The sequence below is a fragment of the Callospermophilus lateralis genome, unplaced genomic scaffold, assembly GCF_048772815.1.
Source record: "Callospermophilus lateralis isolate mCalLat2 unplaced genomic scaffold, mCalLat2.hap1 Scaffold_52, whole genome shotgun sequence".
Taxonomy (NCBI): Eukaryota; Metazoa; Chordata; class Mammalia; order Rodentia; family Sciuridae; genus Callospermophilus; species Callospermophilus lateralis.
In genome coordinates this window covers 1,018,985-1,039,147 of record NW_027514454.1, presented here as the reverse complement: position 1 = coordinate 1,039,147, position 20,163 = coordinate 1,018,985, and the positions used below count along the sequence as shown (strand labels likewise).

Genomic DNA, 20,163 nt, shown 5'->3' with positions numbered 1-20,163 from the left:
CTGCTTACAATATTCTAAAACTTTTCCAGCTTTAATCTCTAAACTTTTCCAAATTTCTCCTTCTACAACCAAGCTTCAAAGGCTTCTGAACTATATGGTCAGGTTAGTCACAGAAGCAACCTCACTTCTTGGTACCAATTTCTGTTTTAGTTGCTTTTTTCACTGCTATGACCAAAAGATCTGGAAAAGAACAACACAGATGAGGAAAAGTTTCCTTTGTGCTCAGGTGTCAGTCCATGAAGGACCAACTCCATTGCTCTGTGTTTTAGGTGAGACAGAACATCAAGGGTGAAAGGTGTGGTGGAGGAAAGCAGCTCAGGACATGGCAACTAGGAAGCCCAGAGCATGGAGTGATTCTTACATGCACTCAAGCACGAGGAACTTGGCTCTAGAGTTCTGCCCTTTTCATGAGCCAATATTCACTGTGGCAGGCAGCTCCCACATAGCTGGGCAAGGTCACCCACTGTGGCTGCCAACTTCAAGGTGGCACATTACTGTGAAGGTTGCAGTGAAAGAGGCTAAATGTTGGCAGAAATGAAAAAGCTGCACATGACTTGCAACCGCCTTGCCGAACCACGCACCTGGGAAAACCCAGTTCTGAGCCGATAGAGCTGCAGTGACTCTGATGAGGTGACCTGGGCCATTGGGAGTGATCCAGACGGAATCCCAAGACCATGTGCTTCAGGCATTGACTTCCTGGAGATCAGAGGTTCCTGGTCTACTGATTATGCCTTAGCCAGGTGCAAACAGGTAACATTTATAGAGCACTTACCAAGAGCCACACACCTGGCTGGGCATCATACTCATGATCTCATTTCATAGTCAGTGCTATTGTTATCTTACCTTATAAATGAATAAATTGAGATCTAGAGTCTAATGACTTACCCAAGAGACACAGCAGGCAAACTGAAGTCTAAGTCTGTGCTCTTAGCCATAATCTAGAGCTACCTTCTTCTAAAAGTCATTTTTAAAATGTTATTTTTTTAATGTACCAATCATAGTACCTGGAACTCAGTAGGTGCTAAATAAATGAGTTGAATGAACCAACCGAAACAAATTTTACAGGTGACAGCTGTAAACTGGAGCATAATTTGTCAAACAATGTTAAACAAAAAGGAAAGGAAGTTGTGAGTATTGTCATTTACCTCCTTTTTATTGAAGTCTATTGGGCTTGGAAACACACACACACAGAGGTAATTGATGGCAGGCTGGAGTTGGAAGCAATCTGGCTATTTGGAATCTTTTTTTTTTAAAAAAATGTATTTTTTAGTTGTTGTTGGACATAACACCTTTATTTATTTTTATGTGGTGCTGAGGATTGAACCCAGGACATCACACATGTCAAGCGAGTGCTCTACCACTGAGCCACAACCCCAGCCACTATTTGGGATCTTTATTTGATTTGCTTTAGTGGTTAACAGTTTTAAAAATATGACCTGCCACTTTATGCTGCAAATTCTCCAAGCCACAATTTACTCATAAGTAAAACAGGAGTGATCATAGCCCCCCGTCTTTGGACTGTAATGATGATTCAACCAGACAAGGCACCTCATGTGCTTAGTGCATGCACAGTACACGAGAAGTCCCCAATCACGTCAGTGATTGTCACTCTTATTATCACTTTTGGTGCTTGTGAGAAATATTCTTCTGTCACACTCATGCAAAAGAAAAGCCCTCTGAAGAGTGTATGGAAAATATAAGTACAGATGAAGCCGTGGTTCTGAACACAAATGAAGATCCAGAGGTTGCAAAGGGTACATTAACTGCCCAGAGATAAATCCCACATAGATTTGTACAATTTACATTCCTCCTTGACGCACACTGTGAGTTTTTCAAAATATTGTAACTGCTTTTCATTTCAACCTGTGATTATAGATTGCTTAAGTTGCTATCAAACTAAGTTGCAGATGGACACAATACCTTTATTTATTTTTATGTGGTGCTGAGGATCGAACCCAGTCCCTCACACATGCGAGGCAAGGGCTCTACCACTGAGGCACAAACCCAGTCCCTCTAATTACCTTTTGAGTGGAAGCTTTACTTGATGATTAGATGGAAGGGGTATTAAAATGCTGGATAAAATCCCTCACCATCACAGGGCTCTGGAATCTGTAGGGGTTTTACACACATCTTCTTTAATCCTCAACTACACTTTCACCTTGAAGATGAGGCAAATGCTATTAACTACCATCTTTTTTTTTTCAATGCTGGGGATTGAACCCAGGGCCTCGTGAACCCAGGGCCTTCTCCAGGAGAGGTTGCAGATGGACACAATCTGATGGAACACACAATGGAGGCCCAGAGAGCTGCCGTGACCCACCCAAAGCCAGCCACTTAGTGGCAGAAGCTAAGCTTAAACTGTCTCTGGAATCAGTCTCCTGACAAGAACTGATTCTCAAATTCTAATTCTACACTTGGCCACTTGGCACCTCGGTCCATTCTTTGTTGTTGGAACAGAACAGTTGGGGAGTGGAAAAAGAAAGGAAATATATTCCTGTATTGCTGAAGGTTGGCAAGTCCAAGGCCAAGGAGTCTACACCTGGCGAGGGCCCTTGTGCTGTGAAGGGCAAGAGGGCTTGAGTGACAAGACAGGGTCCAACTGGCTTCTTTGAGGTCTTTACTCCTTTGATAACCGACCCACACCAACCTGTTGTAAGGCAGAACCCTCCTGACCCGATGGCCGCTGGTCTCACCTCTAGGCACTGTTGCATGGGGGAATTGAGCTTCCAGCCTGTGGACCTTGGGGGGCACAGCAAACCATAGCACTCAGGAACCAGGGTAGTGCGGATCCCCATCCATGAGATAGCAGGGACTGGCGGTAAGATGAAATTTTACCAGGATAAGTTGATTTGGGGGCACTTCCAGCCAAGATGGGGTAAGCAGGAACTGATTTGTCCTCCAGTCTTAAGCAACTGAAAATGAACAACAAATCAAGAAATATAAAACTGCTGTTGCAGACCGCGGGCCGCAGGCGGTGAGGGGAGTGGTCCTGAGGAGTGTGAGCAAGGCCTCCCCAGCCTCTGCTCCTCATCCGGGATCCTTTCTATCCTTCAAAGCCCAGCTCCAAGTGCCACCAGATCCATCAGATGACCCTGACTCCTGCTGGCAGTAATCTCTGCCCCAACGTCCTGTGGCAGGTCTTCGATGTGGCACTGGTCATCGTCCTGCATTTTGTGTGGTTTGGTGGATGGGAAGGTTCCTCCCCACTCCATTCCCCACGGAGCTGTGAGCAGTTGGCACAGGGGAGCAGTTGGTGCTTGGCAGGACACCCCGGGACATTCTTACCCACCCCAGGCTGCATCGTCACAGGAAGGAGGGGGACAAAAGGCAAATGGATGGAATTAGGCAAGCTTGCGTCAGTGTGGAGGGGACAGCAATAGGCTGGCCTGCCTCTAGCTCATGTCCAGAAGAACCAAAATATTGTGTGTGGTCTTTGCTTTTTTCAAAGTTATGAGCATCTTGCAGAATGAGAGAAAGGGCCTCCGTCTGTCCCATAGCCCCTCTTCTAGGGAGGCTCCTTTCTCAGCCCAGCTCAGGACTTTACATCTGTGAAGGTCATCTCCAGCCTCCCCCAACCCCACACCTGTCGTGCGTACGGCTACCGTTTGCCATATTTGCATGCAATCATTTTTGTTCTCTTTCCTTTGTTTATTTGCTGGGTGGGGAACCTGAGTGTTCCCTTCTGAGTCAGTGCATCTCTCTCCACCCTCCCCGAGCTTGGTCACCCCTATGTATCCACAAAAGGGGTATAGAATTTTGCAGTTTTAAAACTTCATCGGAAGTGTTTGTCATTGATTTCATAATAATAATGAAAGCAAAAGCTGTGATATTTCCCCCTTTCTCCTCCTCACCGCCTTAAAAAACAGCAGTTTCAAGCTTCCCCTGCTAAAAGTAGCGGTGGGAAATTAAAAATGAAGGGGTACAGGGTTGAGGGAGCAGATTGTCACTCATTTTTTTTAAGCCCCTGATTTACTTCAGGCGAGATATAAGGCTTACATTTTACTTTAAAAAGGTCTCTGAAGACAAAGTGTGCACATAGTTAAGATTTATTCAGGAAGACCTATTGTAAAACACTTTGGGTTACCTGCTCTGGGTCTTTGGAGGGTGGTGGCAGTGTAACACTCCGTTGACAAGCACATTGAGGGCTCCTTGGGGCCATGAAATGTGCCCATGTCCACTCAGCTTTGAGAGGGAGATCACGATTTGCTGAAATCTGAATGTACCTCCCGAAGTTCAGGGGCTAGAAACTTAATCCTCAAACTCATGTGAATGGTATTTGAAGGTGGGACCTTGGGGTGGCAACAGGGTGAGGACTGGGTGACTAGGCTCTGCCCTCAGGAATGGAACGATGCTTTCAAGGATTAGTGGGTTAATGAGGGAGCGGCTTCTTAAAGGAAGCCAGCTCTCTGTGGCATGCTTGCCCTGAACACAGGAGGGCCCTCCCAGATGCTGCGTGTGCGGGCACATGCTCATGGGCTTCCCACCTCCAGAACTGGGAGCTGAACAGTCTTCCTTATAAATGACCTGGTCTCAGATATTCAGTGATAGCAACAGAAAATGGATGACCACACCACTCACACTGGGCCCATGGGAATCCAAAGCCCACACTCATACTCCCAGAGGTCACAGAAATGCTCAGTTTGACTTGAACAACAGTGTTACAGGAGAAAAACAGAAGGCCACCTCACAGCTCTTGGTAATTTTGTCTGGCCTTTGAAGATTTTGGCTCTGAATGTTCATCTTCTGGAAGAGGGAAATGAGTCATGATCAAAGGAAAAGCAGCAGAAAAAGACAACCACCGGAGGGGAGGAAAATTCAAACCACATAGTGACAAAGGACTTGTATGTAGAAAATATAAATAACTCAAAATAAGGGACAACACAATTTAAAAATGGGCAAATGAAGATGTGTTCAGCATCACAAATCATCAGGAAATGCAAATCAGAACCACCACGAGAGGTCACGTTATCCTTATTAGGATAGCTGTTACAAGAGGAGGAAGAGGAGAAGTGAGGGGAAGAGGAGGGGTGGTGCTGGTGAGGATGTGGAGAAATTGGGACCCACATGCAGGTGAGAATGGAAAATGGTGCCTCTGCTTTGGGAAACAGTCTGGCAGGTCCTCAGAAGGCTACATATAGGATGCTCCTATAATCTAGCAATTTCACTCCTAGATGTATATATACACAAGAAATGAAAACCAATGTCCATGAAAAAACAGGTACCCAAAAGTCCATGGCAGCATTATTTATAATAATCAAAAAAGATGGAAATGACTCAATGTCCTCTCAAATGGATAAAGAAAATGAAGTATATCATACAGTGGAAGATTACTTGGAAAAAAGAAAAGAAGCAATGAAATGAGATTAAACAGGGACAGGTAGTACAAGGGGGACCCACCTTGAACCCATCGTGGTGAATGAAAGAAGCCAGTCAGAGCAGACTGCTTATTGAATGTTTCTACTTACATGAAATTTCCAAAGAAGATAAATCTATGAATACAGGAAGTAGATTAGTGGTTTTCAGGGGTTGGAGGAAAATGAGGAACACCTGTTAAATGGGTATAGGGTTTTTTTTATAGGGTGAAGGGTTTTTTATAGGGTGAGAAAAATGTTCTAAACTCAATTGTGATGATGGTTGTGTAGCTCTGTGGATATACCAAAACCGACTGCAACGCATATCTTTAATGAATGAATTGCATGGTATATGAATTATATCTCAATAATGCTCTTACAATTTTTTAAAAATGGGTGTAGTTATTTGTGTGGTGTGTGATCTCTAGCAGGGGACCAAGCAAGACAGGGGTTACCCCACTCAGTCCCTAGTCTCACCTCAAATTTTAATAGACAATTTTTCATTGGTGTGTTGTACATAATGGCAGGATTCATATTCATACATGTACATAACATAATTTGGTCAATTTCATTCCCCAACACCTACCCTGTCCCTACTTCCTCCCTCCCCTGGTCCCTCACCTCTACCCTTTTGGTCTTCCTTCTAATTTCCTGAGATCCAACCCCTTTTTACCACTTTCCCTCTCTAGCTTTCACATATGAGAGAAAAATATACGACCCTTGACTTTCTGAGTTTGGCATATTTCACTTAACATAATTCTGTCAAGTTCATTAATTTTCCTGCAAATGATATAATTTTGCTCTTTTTAATGGATGAATAAAACTCCATTGTGTGTACATATCACATTTTCTTTGTTCACTCATCTGTTGATGGGCACCGAGGCTGCTGGTTCCATAACTTGGTTATTGTGAATTGAGCTGCTGTAAATACAGCTATGCATGACAATGCTATAGCAGGCTCACTTTAATTCTTTTAAATAAATACTGAGGAGTGGTATTGCTGCCTCAGACTTGTTTTAAAGGTGTTTTTTAAGGTATAACCAGTGATCTGCTGAAGTTGCCACAATATGACTTTTGAGAAAGGGTTTGTCTTGGTTGGCTTTTCGTTGCTGTGACCAAATCACCTGATAAGAACAACTCAGAGGAGGAAAAGTTCATTTGGGGCTCATAGTTTCAGAAGCCTCAGTCCATGGATGACCAACTCCATTGCTCTAGGACCAAGATGAGGCAGCACATTGTGAGGGAAGGGCCAGGACATGGAAGTTGTTCCCCTCTTGGCAGCAAAGGAGGAGAGGGAGGGAGGGAGGGAAGGAGAAAGAGAAGAGAGGGGAGCTGCAGGGCAGATGCACCCTTCCAGGGGACCCACAGGACCCGCCTCCTCCACCCAGGCCCCATCTGCTTCCAATTACCTCCTAGTCTACTCAAACCAGGATGGACTGATCAGGTTACAGCTCTCACCATCCCATCCTTTGCTATCTGAAGATTTCCTTTGTGAACAGGAGCTGTTTGTAATTAGCTACAGTAGAAATATTTACACCCAGGAACCGGAAAATTCTACAAATAAAGGTTTCTTCAAAATTTTAATTTTTTAAGAGTTGCTTAAACATTAACCAGCAGGCCACTGAGAATAACAGCACACATATAAAAAAAGACAAGCCAAGAATGAACAGGTCAATGAGTGTTCAAATTGAAAAAACCCTTGTGACCAATATTCAGAGAAAGAAACAGAATAGTATCCGTACCCCGAAACCCCCTTCCTCCAGGGTGCCCTCCTAGCGGTTACCCAAAGATAACCACATCGATGGCCAATTTGTGTACATTAAGTGGAATTACAAGGCAAATTCCTTCAAGTCTGGCTTCTTGTGATTAATGTTATTCGTGAGATTCGTCCATGTGGTTAGGCTGTAGTTTATTTCAGATACAATGTGTGAACATTTCCCATTTATGCATCCATCTCCTGTGTTTCCTATTATAAGTAGCTCTTTTAGGACACAGGTCCATGTCTTTGAGCTGACATATGTACACATTTCTGTATAGGGTTCCTAGGTCCTGGGCATCGTCATACTCAGAGATAGTTGACAGATTCCTAGTCAACTGCCTTTGACGTCCCCTCCTTGCTAGCCGGGTCTCTGCATCTCTGTTGCCCACCAGAATGGTCCTCCTAGGCTTTGGGGAGAAAATAAAGCCAAGGCCATGGAACTTGTTGGGAAGGCAAGCCAGGGACTAGTAATCGGAGGTAGAGCTGCCAGGGGAGTCCTGTGAGTTTTTATTTCCTATGAGAGGGTCTCCCTAAGTTGCCCAGGCTCTTAGTGTGGGCAGATGTGCTGCAAGTGACAGGAGGCACCAGGCCCTCCGACTGGTTCCCACTAGACCTAGGAGACCAGTGGGTGTAACTGGGAGAATGTTCTCCCATGTCTTAGAGAGGAACACGTAGAACCAACAGGCTCCAAGCACTGTTGCACATTTGAGTTCCAAGCTCCTGAGCTGAGTAATGGTATGAGGAAGCTCAGGGCTGAGAGCGCCCGAGCCACGTGCACTGTCTGCCCAACAATGTGCTACGCATGTCTGTTTGCAACTGGCCAGGGTGGTGTTGAACCAGGTCTGCCAAAGTTGTTTCCTTTTCATGGCACTTACTATGGTGAGACAGTGACAGTTGGAGTTTCCTAAGTGCTGAGCCCTCAATGAGAGGTTTCCTCACTATTAGAGGGTGCGTCTGTAAGGAGGTTCAGGACTCTGGATAATTCTCCCTCATGGTGACAGAGTAGATTTTCAGGAGCTGAGTGGTGTTCCAGGAGTGACCTGGCTTTTTTGGCGAATGTGTGGGAATCACCTGGGGGACGTGGTTAAATGCAGACTCCTGGGTCCCTCCCATGATATAGAATCTCCAGGACAGGACAGATTTGCTTCCCAAATCTGAAAGCCGGGTGCTGTTTTCTTGCTGTGTCTTGCTCTCCAATCTGCCTGGAACTGCACAGTGAAGTTTCCACTCTGCCTGTTCGAGTGTGAAGCCAAATAAGGCTTCTGTCCCGATGATTTAGCAGAAGGTCAAGGTTTTGGCCTCAGCTAGGATTTGCTGTGTGGTAAGATTTTTGCAAAACATCTGTGTTTATCTGAGCTCTAATTGCTGTTTTCGGGAGCTTATGTGTTTCAGCGTCTGCCTGTGGGCTGCTGTGCTCACAGATACGCACACTCCCTCACTGTTTTCTTCCGGCAGTCTACGTGCACCAGGATAGCCACCTCTGGTTCCCAAGTGTGCAGTAGTAGTCCAAGAAATCCTCCTATGGGGCTCTTCTGGCAAGTGCTGGCACTTCTCTGAATTGGAAACTTGATTTTGTGGTTTGCACTTTCCTGGCAGCCGACCTGCTGGGAGAGGGGAGGAGCAGGCCAGCAAAGGCTCCCAGGCAGGAGCTGCAGTGGGCCCTGTGTTAGGGTTCAAATCAGGGTTCCTGAATCATGAGTGACTTGGCTTCTGACTAGTTACAAATCAACCTGAGCATCAGTCTTCTCATCTGCTCATGGGGACAATATAGCTCCTTCTTATAGCTGTGACCCAGCACTCAACACAGTGCCCAGCCCACAGGCGTTGTTAGCACTGGGCCCTGATCCATGGGAGGTCAGGGTTGGGTGTAGGGACGACCCTGCTCTCCAGCTCAGCACTGATGGAAGACCCTGCAGGTGGCTCTGCCCATCTCGAGCCTGCTGTTCTCCTCTTCCTGCCTGCTCCAGCTGTTTCATGAGGGCAACCTCTCACTCACTGGCCTTGGTGAGAGCTTTCCCAGGTCCTTGGGGACAGGCACCACCTTCCTCCAGGCCATCCCCCAGCTGAGCCCCACAGTCATCCTCACCTATCCATCCCCTTCTCAGCCTGGAGCTTCTAGAAGAGGACGTGGAGCTGGTCTGTGCAACCACTGGCCTGGCATCATCTGGCCACAAAGGGGATGTGTGTGGGACACATGAGCCTCGGACACAGAAAAGGAAGGTGACATGATTTAGTTGACTTTGCCTCCATCCCAGGCAGCTGGCTGCAGAGGCCAGGCCCAGTGTGTCTCTTGGCTGGTTTGGGCTCAGCCTCGGCTCACCAGCTAGAGTCACGAGGCCATTAGCTCTGAACACTCTGCATGATGCAAAATTGAGATTTGCATCTGGGACAGATGGATAAACAGGGGGAATGGGCAGCATAGGAGAAGCTGAACCATCCCAAAAAATGTCATCCACACCAGCCCCCTGCCACACATGCAGACTCTGGGGGTGAGGAAGACTTACACATATGCAAGGGGAGGAGAGCACAGGGTTAGGACAGAGGGGAAAAGCTGGGGCAGGGAGGGAGAGCAGTTGTCCTCGACGTGGGCTTGCCCGCTACCCACCACTTCCCGTGTGATATTGAGCAGTTTGCTCCAGCTGCTCCAGGTCAGAAAATTTCATCAGAAAATGTGCCTAACAAGATGACACCTGCCTCACAGCTGAACAGGTGTAGGAGGCCTGGGCCTGTGTTCAGAGGGCACTCAACCCAGTGAGGTGCAGAGGCCAGAGCCAGCCTCCAAATTCTGTGATCCCTGGAGAAATGAGATAGCTATTGGGCCACCAGAGGGGCTGCTCTTAAAGGGGTGGTGAGTTCTTGGTTTTAAACAGGCCCTGTTGCAGGGTTAAAACCACAGATAACCAAATGGGAAATGACATTTTGTAACCAGATGGAAAACAGGCTGCTGCTCTGCCTGACTTATCCAGGCCAACAGTGTCAGCGTCTCCCAGAAACCACCTGATGCAAATTCACCGATTCCCTGCCAAAGCCCCTTCCTCCAGCCACACAGTGTGTGTTGGGTTTCCCACACTAGCTGTGTGGACAGACCTGAGGTTACCAACTTTCAGGAAGGAAGGAGAAAGAACGTGGAGACCAGCGCTTCAGAATCTTTGATGCTGTGGTCGCTCCCTGGCTAGAACTTCGTGTAGCAGACATCTTCCATGGTCTACCATGGATCAGATTTCTGCCATGGTAGCCAGAACCACTTGTATGCACTGACTCAGTGATTTTGGAGCCACGAATCTCTCCAAGTTTCATTTCCAAGTTTGTGAAATGAGAGGTCAGTGCCCCTGTAGGGGGTCACTGGGGACTTAGCCAGACGCTGTAGGCAGAGGACCTGGGCCTGAGCTGCTCCACCCCACCTCAGGGCAGCACTAGGAGTGACAGCTGCCGACAGAAGCACTGTGTGGCACGTTGCTGGGCACCTAGAGCTGCGGCTGCATCAGCATGTCACCCCGGGACACAGAGGGGCCCCCCTCTCCTTCCTGTCCTGTTCACAGTGCCACACACTGTTCACAGGAGGTAAGATGACCAGTATCATTCTTTCCTCCAGAGTAAAGCCGATGAAGTCCTGATCTTCTCCAGTCTGAAGGAGTGGACAATTCACAAAATGGTCTCACTGCAGATGTTTGGGGTCAACTGAGAATGTTTATTTAAAAGCAATTTTAAGTATTAAAAAAGTAGAAATTAACACATACAGTACTGAAAAACGGTCACATTAAATACATGTGAAATGAAAAGTGTACTGATGTTTGATGGTAACATCCAGATGAGGATTCGGAAATTAACTAGTGGCACTATGGGATTCCTATACAACACGTTGAAGTTTTAGGCAATACAAAATAAATAGCAATTGCTGTTCAACAGTCAAATAGACACACACTACTTGCAGAACATTACTTTCTCCTCTGGGGAAAAAAAGAACTAATTTGCTGTTTTTTTTTTTTTTTTTTGGTAAGGTCCCATTCCTTCAAAATACTATATCATGTACAAAATGGCAGATCATGGCTCTTCACTGAGTTTAAGAACGAGGTCAGATTTAAACTCAACAAGATTGCCAATGGTTTTTCTATCTAGTTTTCCTATGTCCCACAGTAAACTGGATTAGAGAGAATTCAAATTCCTCATGGAAAACAAAACCAGAGAGGAGGAGGAGAAAAAAAAAGGTATGAAAAATGCATCTGTGAGAGTTTCTACAATAGGGGAAACAGAATAGACATCGCCTCCACATAACTCTAGACGGAGCTTGTGTGTGTATTTAAAATAACTAGTTTATTTTCAGATGAGTTGCAAATAGTCTGGCCACAATGAAGAACGGCTCTCTACTGCAACTTCAAATTGCGAATGAATGAGCTGGGACCCAGGGCAGCCTCAGATGCTGACTTCCTGTCCTGACACCAGTGTGGCTTAAATGCTGAGGCTGCTGGCACAGCCAGTCACACATCAGCATGTGGCCTGGTGCCTCCCTCACATTCTGGGTTAGGTGCGGGAATGCACGTGAGCCCTGATGCTGAGGAAGCAATTGCTTAAAATCAGTTTCCAATAGTAGCTGATAAAATATTTCTCAAGTATGCCATGCAAGGTTTATTCTTCAGGTGGCTACTCAAAGTTTTCATAGTAACCACTTAAGCAGAACTAAATATTTACTGAGCACTGTGACTATGAAAGAGGATTTTTCCTATGGATTTGGTTGGGAATTGTGCTTCTGTGAAATTAACATTTCTCATTCACGGCTAAGATTATCTGCTTAAAAATATTAAGTTTTCTGTGCTGTTGCCAAAATAGCAGTTTAAGCAAATGGAACATCAGAATGACACGAGCCTTAGAATCAAGGACAGCCCCACTGGTTGTGGAATACGACTGCTGTATTCTTTTCCAAAATTCAGACTGATGCCAAAGATCAAAACACAATGTTCTTAATGGTCTGATAAGCAAGGCTGGGATGAAAGCAAAATGAGAGAGAGAGAAAGAGCACAAGTGACAGAGAAACAGAGACAGACTCCTTGCAGGGAGAGCTTTTTCACAGTGCAATTCATAGCAGCTTCCAAAACTTGGTTATGAATTGACTTCAAAGGGAACTGTCTAGTGGCTGGCGCTTCAGATGGGAACACTAGTGTATGAAGAAGAGCAGAAGAGCTTGGTTTCAGCACCTGGATCCTACTCTGGAAACACTGTGTGAATGGCTGACTTTTAAATTCTCCATTTGGAATAGTCTTTTAAAAGTAAATTTATCCAAGAACAAAACTAAGAAAATAAATTAAAACCAACACTTTAGATGCTTCAACATAATTGAGGAATGCCGATTCATAATACATTATGTAAATTCACACTCTTTGAGAGAGTTGAATGACTGACTACAAACAGATATAGTTGCAACCTTATAATTTCTGCTTTAATGGCAATCAAGTTTAAAAAATTTACAGTTCAACTTATTCATACTATTTATTTCTTTATAAAAGGCAAGATTTCAGGTATAAGCTTCTAAATGCATGCATAATGTAGAGGCTAATATTTTCTGGCAGTCCTTGGTTCCTGAAAGTTCATCTTCATCAGACATATTTTAAACTTTGTCAAAATAGGCATGAAGAATATGTTATTTTTGCATAATGAGGTAATATCTCAAGGGTGGGCACTCATCATCATAAGACAGTATAAATCCACTTGTCTCAACTTGCATGAGGCTGTGTGCATTGTAAAATGCCAAATAAAGAGTTTTGTGTCAGTGAACATTTGCTGAAGGAGTAACATATTTAACTGAGCACTTGTCTGTAATAAATACCAAAGTAGGTTTTTGTAGCTGTAAACTGTGTACACAGATAACTACAGGCTGGTCTGTCATGGAGCTAACTAGAAGTTTCACCTGGAGAACAGAACCCACCTCTTTGCTAATGCTGCATTTTCAGTAACAAGATTGAGAATACTGCACTGTAAGGAGCAGAGTAGACTCTAGGCCCTTCAATATGCTGAACAGAAACCACTCTACTTTCAAAGCCAACAATTCCTACACTCCTGGTTTTTTGTTGTAGTTGGTTTATTTATTTATTTATTTATTTTTGCTTGCTTGTAAAACAGCGCAGATAGAGAGAGATGTAAGTGCTAGGTGCCAAGGACGGCTTTGGCAAACCAGCAAGGCGCACGAGGCCCCGAGGCTACCCTCATACTGGCAAAGGCAGAAGACCACAGGATATTTACAATACATACTCTGTTCCCCTCCCGAGGTGGCCCTCGAGGAGTTTCCTATTCTGTAACAGCAGCTATACACACACTGTGCACAGGGTGGCATGGAAGCAGAAGTCTGGAATGGAGGATGGAGACAACCATAAGGTTCTGCTTTCTGCTAGCCGGACAGGATGTGAACTAAGGACACTGGAAAGACCCCCTTCCTTTCACGCTGTCCTTCGATGTGTCCAATCTGCAAAGGAAAAAGATAGTGGTCAGGCTGGAGGCAGCAGGAAGCTGCCCTGGGACAAGTCCAAGGGGTAAGAGCCCAGCCCCAGAACCCAGAGCCCTGGGGTGGACCCAGACACATTTCTCTATCCTTTGTGAACCACAGAAACTATGCAAAAAACAACAGAAGGGCACTTCTGCCTGCCCCCATGGAGTTCCCAGAGAGTTGGAACAGCCTGCCCAAGGCCTCCCTCCAGCCCAGACTTCACGATCCATGTTCTGAGCGGGTGCTTCTGCTTTCCAGATGGGGAGGAGGTGGGGGTCAGACACACCTTGCTAAGCCTCTCAACTGTAAAACAGGGCACCAGAAAAGCCCTTCTCAGGCTTGTGAGATTACTTTAAAAAACACAAACTACATGGGAAAAGCTGCTACATGCCCATTGTTTGTCCTCTGGCTACTCTGGGGGAGGATATTGTGGGAGTCTGAGGCTGAGGTCAACCGTACTGTTGCTACACAAGGCTGCAAGCCAGGCTGCCTGCAAAGATCTTCTCGTCACCTCTATTAGGTCAGTGTTAATCACATCAAAGAGAACTACATCAGGAGCCCTCGACAGCAGGAAAGACAAGACCACTCATGCTGGCTTTAAATGGCAAATACACAGGGTGGTTGAAGCATGGGACAGGATGAGTCAGGCCAGCTCTCGTTTTCTCTGCATGAAGTACCAACTGCCCAGAGAGTGGGAGCCAAGAACTGTCTAGCCTATAACCAGCTCCTTTACCGACCAGGCCTGTGGCGGTGGAGGCCATCGGTACTACTGATCCCTTATCCTGGATATGCAGTCAATGGTTAAGATGTGGCCTACCTACGCCACGAGCGCTCAGCTGAAACCACGCAGTACGAGGGTTCTGTGGGTGGCATGTCACCATGGGGATGCATGGTGACATTCATGTCTGGCTGGACATGTGCTGTTGGCTCAGAGAACTTCTCCCAGGAACAATGCTGAACACACTAACACAGACTCGTCTCTGCTGGAGTCACCCGTCCTTAGCAAAGACTACGATGGCTGCTTGATCACACTACAGCAAAGTGAGTTTGGTGACATCCTTGTGAGGGAGGATTAATCAGGTCCCGGTTTTCAGAGGAAATAGGTTTACAGGAGGGACATGCTTCCCCTAAAGCCACAGAGATGGTGACTGACTCCTGCTGGAGACCTCAGAGTTCATCTCCTTGGCCTTGTGCACATTGGCTCTCCAGGCTGCATGCTGGGGGTTGGCCTGCCTCTGCCAACAGAGGCTGGAGGCCCCTGGGCCTGCCCCAGCTCATCCTGTCCCAGGAGAGAAGAGGACACCTGCCACCTCAGCCCAGGGTTTCCTGACCTCAGTGCTGACATCTCTGCTGCGTGGCTCCCTGCGCATGGCAAGGTGTGGGCATCACTTCGGCTTCTTCCCACAACATGCCCACAGCAAGCATCTTTCCCAGGTCCTGACAGTCAAGGTTTCTCCAGATCTTGCAAACCTCCCAGTAAAAACCATTGTTCCAGTCCAGCAAAACCACTGCCCACAGGCCCAGGGGAGGAGGAGCCAAGGTGAGTGTGCACATTTGCATGTGCCAGGCTTGCACAGGCCAGGCACACACGTGAGGGGGTGTTCTGGGCAGCCACAGGTTTTGCTGGCCCAACTGTGAACCACAGAACTGAGCCCCTCTTGGGAGGAGGGGACTCATGCTGCCAAAGAAGGAGGATTTCCATGCTGAAGGTGGGAAACTCTCAACCAGAAAAGTTTGAGGTGACCGTCTGCTGCACCTTGGCCTGGCAGTCGTCCTGGGGAGACACTTTCTGATCAGCCTGAGAAGCGACCAGTGCGACGGTGCCTATAGGCCTCCAAAGAGCTGAGTGGAGAGGACAAGGGTGCCTTCCCTTACACATACCTGAGCAGCAGGTCTTAATGTGAGGAGAGTTTTCACAGATATTTTCATTTTATCTTCTAGAATTATGTGATGAAGCTACTGCAAGTCCTCTTTACAAACTGGGAACCCCAGAAAGGACTAAAGACTGAGCCCGAGGGCCAAGCACCACAAACAGTTGAGCATGTCCTGCACCTCCGCCTTCTGGCTCCCAGCTGGGGGACAGCATGCAAGGGGAACAAAGCACAGGCTTCGAGCTCTGGAGCGACTCGGAGACCCGACTGCCTGTGTATCATCCGCCTGGCCTCGGCAATGTGCCTGACTTTCCTGAGCTTGAGCTCTGCATCTGAATATTTAAAGATGCCTACAGCGCACAGTGGGCTGTATGGTACCTTGGGAAATCACATACATGCGTTCATTTCCTTGACCCACTTCTGAAGGGAGGTACCATGCGGAAGGATCAAGTGTAAAAGGCTCACGGGCCATTGTCGCAGCTGGCAGGCTCTCTGTGCATGAGGGATGCTTTATGACTGCAGGGTCTGCAGGTCCCCACATGTCATCTGCCAGGGTGTGGTTGGTGACTGAATGGAGGGACCAAATGTACATACCCACCACTCCTGGTCCTCTTCCCCTGTGACAATAATTACTTCTCCCTCGATGAAGGTGAGCTCGTCGTCATTGTCTGCCTGGCAGTTGTAAATGGTCTTCACGCGCCTCACTTTATTCTTCCCCTTCAATACAGAAACTGGGTTTTAGCTGGAAGAACAGGCTATAGGGGTGAAGAGCATGGTGCTCTTTAGGTGGACGGGTGATGTGGGGCAAGCGACTGGACCTCACCGAGCCTTGATTTTCTCAAGGGTGTGTGCGTGGAGGGGAGTGTCTGCCAGGCACCCAGCATACCACTGTGTGCTCTTGAGGAATGACGGGCCCTTCCTCCATCAGGAGCAGGCTAGTGCCCAGTTAGGGATTGGCCACTGCCAAGTTATTTTCACTAAAAATCACATCATGTAGGCAGGAATCGAAATTCAACTTCCCTAAAACACATGAAGCACCCTGCCCTCCCCCACTGGCAACAGCATCTTGCAGAAATGACAGCGGAGTCTAAAAATGTTTTTAGGAAACATGATGTAAAGCAAAATGTGCAGCTTCTGCACACTGAATGTGCAGCATCAACAAATTTCACCATCCCCTCATGCAAAACAGCAGGTCAGAACATGTGGGCTACCCCCAGCAGGATCAGCCCGGCCGGGTGGATTCGAGCTCATGCACCATTATAACTTCTGGCCAGTTCTGACTTAGGCTTTCGTTGGCTGGGCTTCCAGTTCTTTGTAAACAGAAAGACGAAAACAGAGACCTTACCTTCTAAAGAAAACTTTTAGCACCCAGCTAATAAAATAATCAGTAATAAAAAGGGCAAGCTGTCTCTCTGAAGTGTTTGGGTCTGGTGACTCTCCCTCTCTGCCTCCTCACTCTGCCCTGGATGAGCCAGGCCTGAGCTCCCTGCCAGGGCCATGGTGGGGTCTGGGAAACCTGGCAGAACTATGGTGGCAGCAGACTCTGCAAGCAACTGAGAAGCAACCAAGAAGGCCCATGATGTGCTCATTTAAAATGGAAAGGATTAAATGAGATGGCTTGACTGCAAAGCTCCCAGCATCAACTGGAACTGTACAAATCAAAAAGCTGGTGAGGCCATCGGCAGTGCTTTGGACTAGGGGTAGCGTCCTCCTGAAGACAAGGAAGAGCATCTATGATGCTAGCCAGGCTGGTCTCAAATCCATGGGAGGATGATTTATTTTTCTTACCTTTCCTTTGGTACTCACGTGAAACTTTTTTTTTTTTTATAGCACTGGGGGTCGAACCCAGGGACACTGTACCACTGAGCAACATCCTCAGACCTTTATTCTTTTGAGACAGAATCTCACTAGGCTGCCCAGGCTGGCCTCAAACATGTGATCCTCCTTCCTCAGCCTCCTGAGTCGCTGGGGTTACAGTATAAACCATGGATACACTTTTACTCTAACATGTTTTACAATAAAATGAGCGGATGGGGCTATCTGCACAGCGGGAGGACTCTGGGTTTCCACAGTAACTGTGCCCCTCACCTGAGGTGCAGGGCCGTGGGGTGCAGCCGTGCACAGGGCAGAGTACTGCACATCTCCCTGGAGCATCACCTTTCCACAGAGATGGTGGAGAAAGCCATGTTGTGGTAAAATAAAAATGATGCACTACAGAGGAGGAATATGGCTCTGACAGAATGGCAGAAGGCTGACACTTCCTCAAAGCCCACCTGTGGAAGGGTGGTGGACTTCCCCCCCTAGGAAGGCATGAGCAGCACTGGCTGAGGAGCTACTCAGGACCCGAGAGGGAAACTGCTCTCCCATGAGAACTGAAGGGGTAGGCATCGCGTCATCAGCAGGAGGCACAAGCACCTCAGTGGAGTCATCTCCAGGGAGCACTCGCGGGGACCAAGCCAGGGCCAGGCCCAAGCCTGGGCTGCAGTTCTTGGCCAGGTGCGAGGAGGAAGCTGGAAAGTCCATGATCCTGGGGAAAAGCAGCAGTGCTGCCCTCAGGTTCTCCAGAGAGCAGCAGCGCTTGTGCTGCGTGGCCTGAGGGCCACCTTAATTCAGAATTTAAAACCCCCTTAAAAGGATACTATTCCCAGAAAATTGGAAAGCACAGTTGAAAAGAAAACTGCCCCATAAGACTACCTCTACAGGTAGCCATTTTATTATGTGTCCTTCTGATTTTTCTGTGTGTTTTCTACAAACGAGATTTTTATCAATATACTGTTTGAGCAAGAGTACTTGCTGAGCTATTAAAATTCTTTACGGGTAGCACAGATGTAATTTTGAAGGGGAATTCTATCAATTCTGTGGCTGTTATAATTTACTTCCTATTTTTTTTATATGATTCACGCAGTAGGTAAGAGAGAGGTCCCTCTGCCCACCCGACCTCCTCCCGCACTGTGCACACGTACACTGAGGATGTCATTTGACACAGAATAGGGGACTGGAATCCCAACACTGCAACTGTCTCCCTACCCAATGTGCCTGGAAGGGCTTCTCCCCGTTCCCTCACCAGCTGCACATGCTGCAAGGCTCAGCGGGGACAACTTACTGAGCCACTCACAGCCTTGCACAGCTCTGCAGAGCAGCACTTACGGCATTCAGACACGTCTTCAAGTCAAGCTCAACATTAACTAGCTGTGTGACCTTGGGAGAATCACCCAATCTCTGTGCCTCAGTGTCTTCATCTCTAAAACCCTAGTTCAAAGGGTTCATGAAGATTACATGAGTTAATATGTGTAAAGAATTGACTGATGGGACCTGGCAGATGGGACCTGGCAGGCGGTGAGTCTTCTGTGAGAGTAATAATATCATTTCTGTTCAGGCTCCAGAGATAGGAAACAGAAATCTTGGTTTGAGCATTCCCCAGTGCTCTCTGTGCTGAAACATAACTCCCACTGGGAGATATTATGAGGGTGGGGACTTACCCTGACTGTGGCGCTAGGAGATGGAGGCTCTAGGAGGTGATCAGGGTTAAAGTCATCAGGGTGGAGCCCCTGTGACTAATCCTAATGAAGAGTCGCTGAGGACGTGATGCCTGCTCTCACAAGCCTGCTTCCTGACTCTAGACCTGTGAGCCTTTATCACCTTGGGACTCTGTCAGAAGTAAGACCATCACCAGATGCACTGCCAAACATTGCACCTTGAGCACTACAGATCCAAATAACCTTTTTTCTTTATAAAGGTATTCAGCCCCAGGTATCCTATTACAGAAACAAAATAGGCCAAGAGGGAAAACTTTGGTCCAAGAAACTTAGAAGACAGATCAATCAATCTAATGTGTAGACTTCATCTTGATTCTTATTCAAATAATTCATAAAAAATTTGCTAGTTAATTGGACATGTGAACACTGTGTAGTTGATGATATTCAGGAATTTTTAACCTTTTATATGTGAGGATGAATTGCATATGAATGAAATCACATGTTTGGGGTCTGCTGCAGAACTACTAGGGGCCAGTGGATAGGGATATATACAGAATGGGATCAGGTATAAACTGGGAAGTGCTGGAGATGAGTGACAAGTGTCTGGGAGGCTACGTTACCCTATTCCTGGTCTAGCTGTCAGGACAGGTGCAGGTGAGAGAGCAGAAAACGGCACAGGAGGGATGGGAGGCATGGAGGGGTGGGGACGGGGAGCAGGCAGCAGCAGCCTAGGTGGACATTTGGTCTGGGTGCAGGAAAAGTCTGCTGGGAGGCAGGGAGAGGGACTCAGGGGTAACAGGCGAGAGACACAGGTCAGAAGCTGGGAAGCCTGAAGGTGGAGGACAGTGCCTAGCAAACTCGGCTCAAGCTCTTGAGACCAGGATAAAAATGAACACTGTCACCAATAAAACCTAACTCTAGAGAGAGACTCAGCAAATTCTGGGAAAGCTCCCTCACTGCTCCATGGATGATGAGTCAGCAGCCACTTGAGACACCCCCTCCTGACAGGGAGTCGGCCCCTTCTGCTGATGTCCTTCCAAATGGCCACTAGGCTGAAGAACTTTAGAGAGTGGCAAATTCTAACTCCTCTACACTGACTTCTACTCTAACTAGGCTGCAGAACATGGGACAGGGTCAGAAGTTGGCCCCAGGCACCAGCAGTCCAGAGTAGCTCCCCTGCTCTGCCAGGACCTATGCTGATGCTGGCCTTGGGCTCCCAGGAAAGGGAAGCAAA

At 47.1% G+C, this 20,163-nt stretch overlaps 1 protein-coding gene across 1 annotated transcript in view; it reads right to left on the bottom strand.

The window, feature by feature from the left end:
• Positions 1-11,092: 11,092 nt before the first annotated feature.
• Positions 11,093-20,163, bottom strand: part of LOC143390271 (arf-GAP with SH3 domain, ANK repeat and PH domain-containing protein 1-like) — a 34,522-nt gene continuing 25,451 nt past the window's right edge. Inside the window, exons 10-11 of the mRNA XM_076842753.2 lie at positions 16,048-16,170; positions 11,093-13,561 (exon numbers count right to left, since the gene is read on the bottom strand). Of these exons, the coding sequence (XP_076698868.1) occupies positions 16,160-16,170 (11 nt within the window). The 3' untranslated portion in view covers positions 11,093-13,561; positions 16,048-16,159. The remainder of the gene's footprint in view (positions 13,562-16,047; positions 16,171-20,163) is intronic.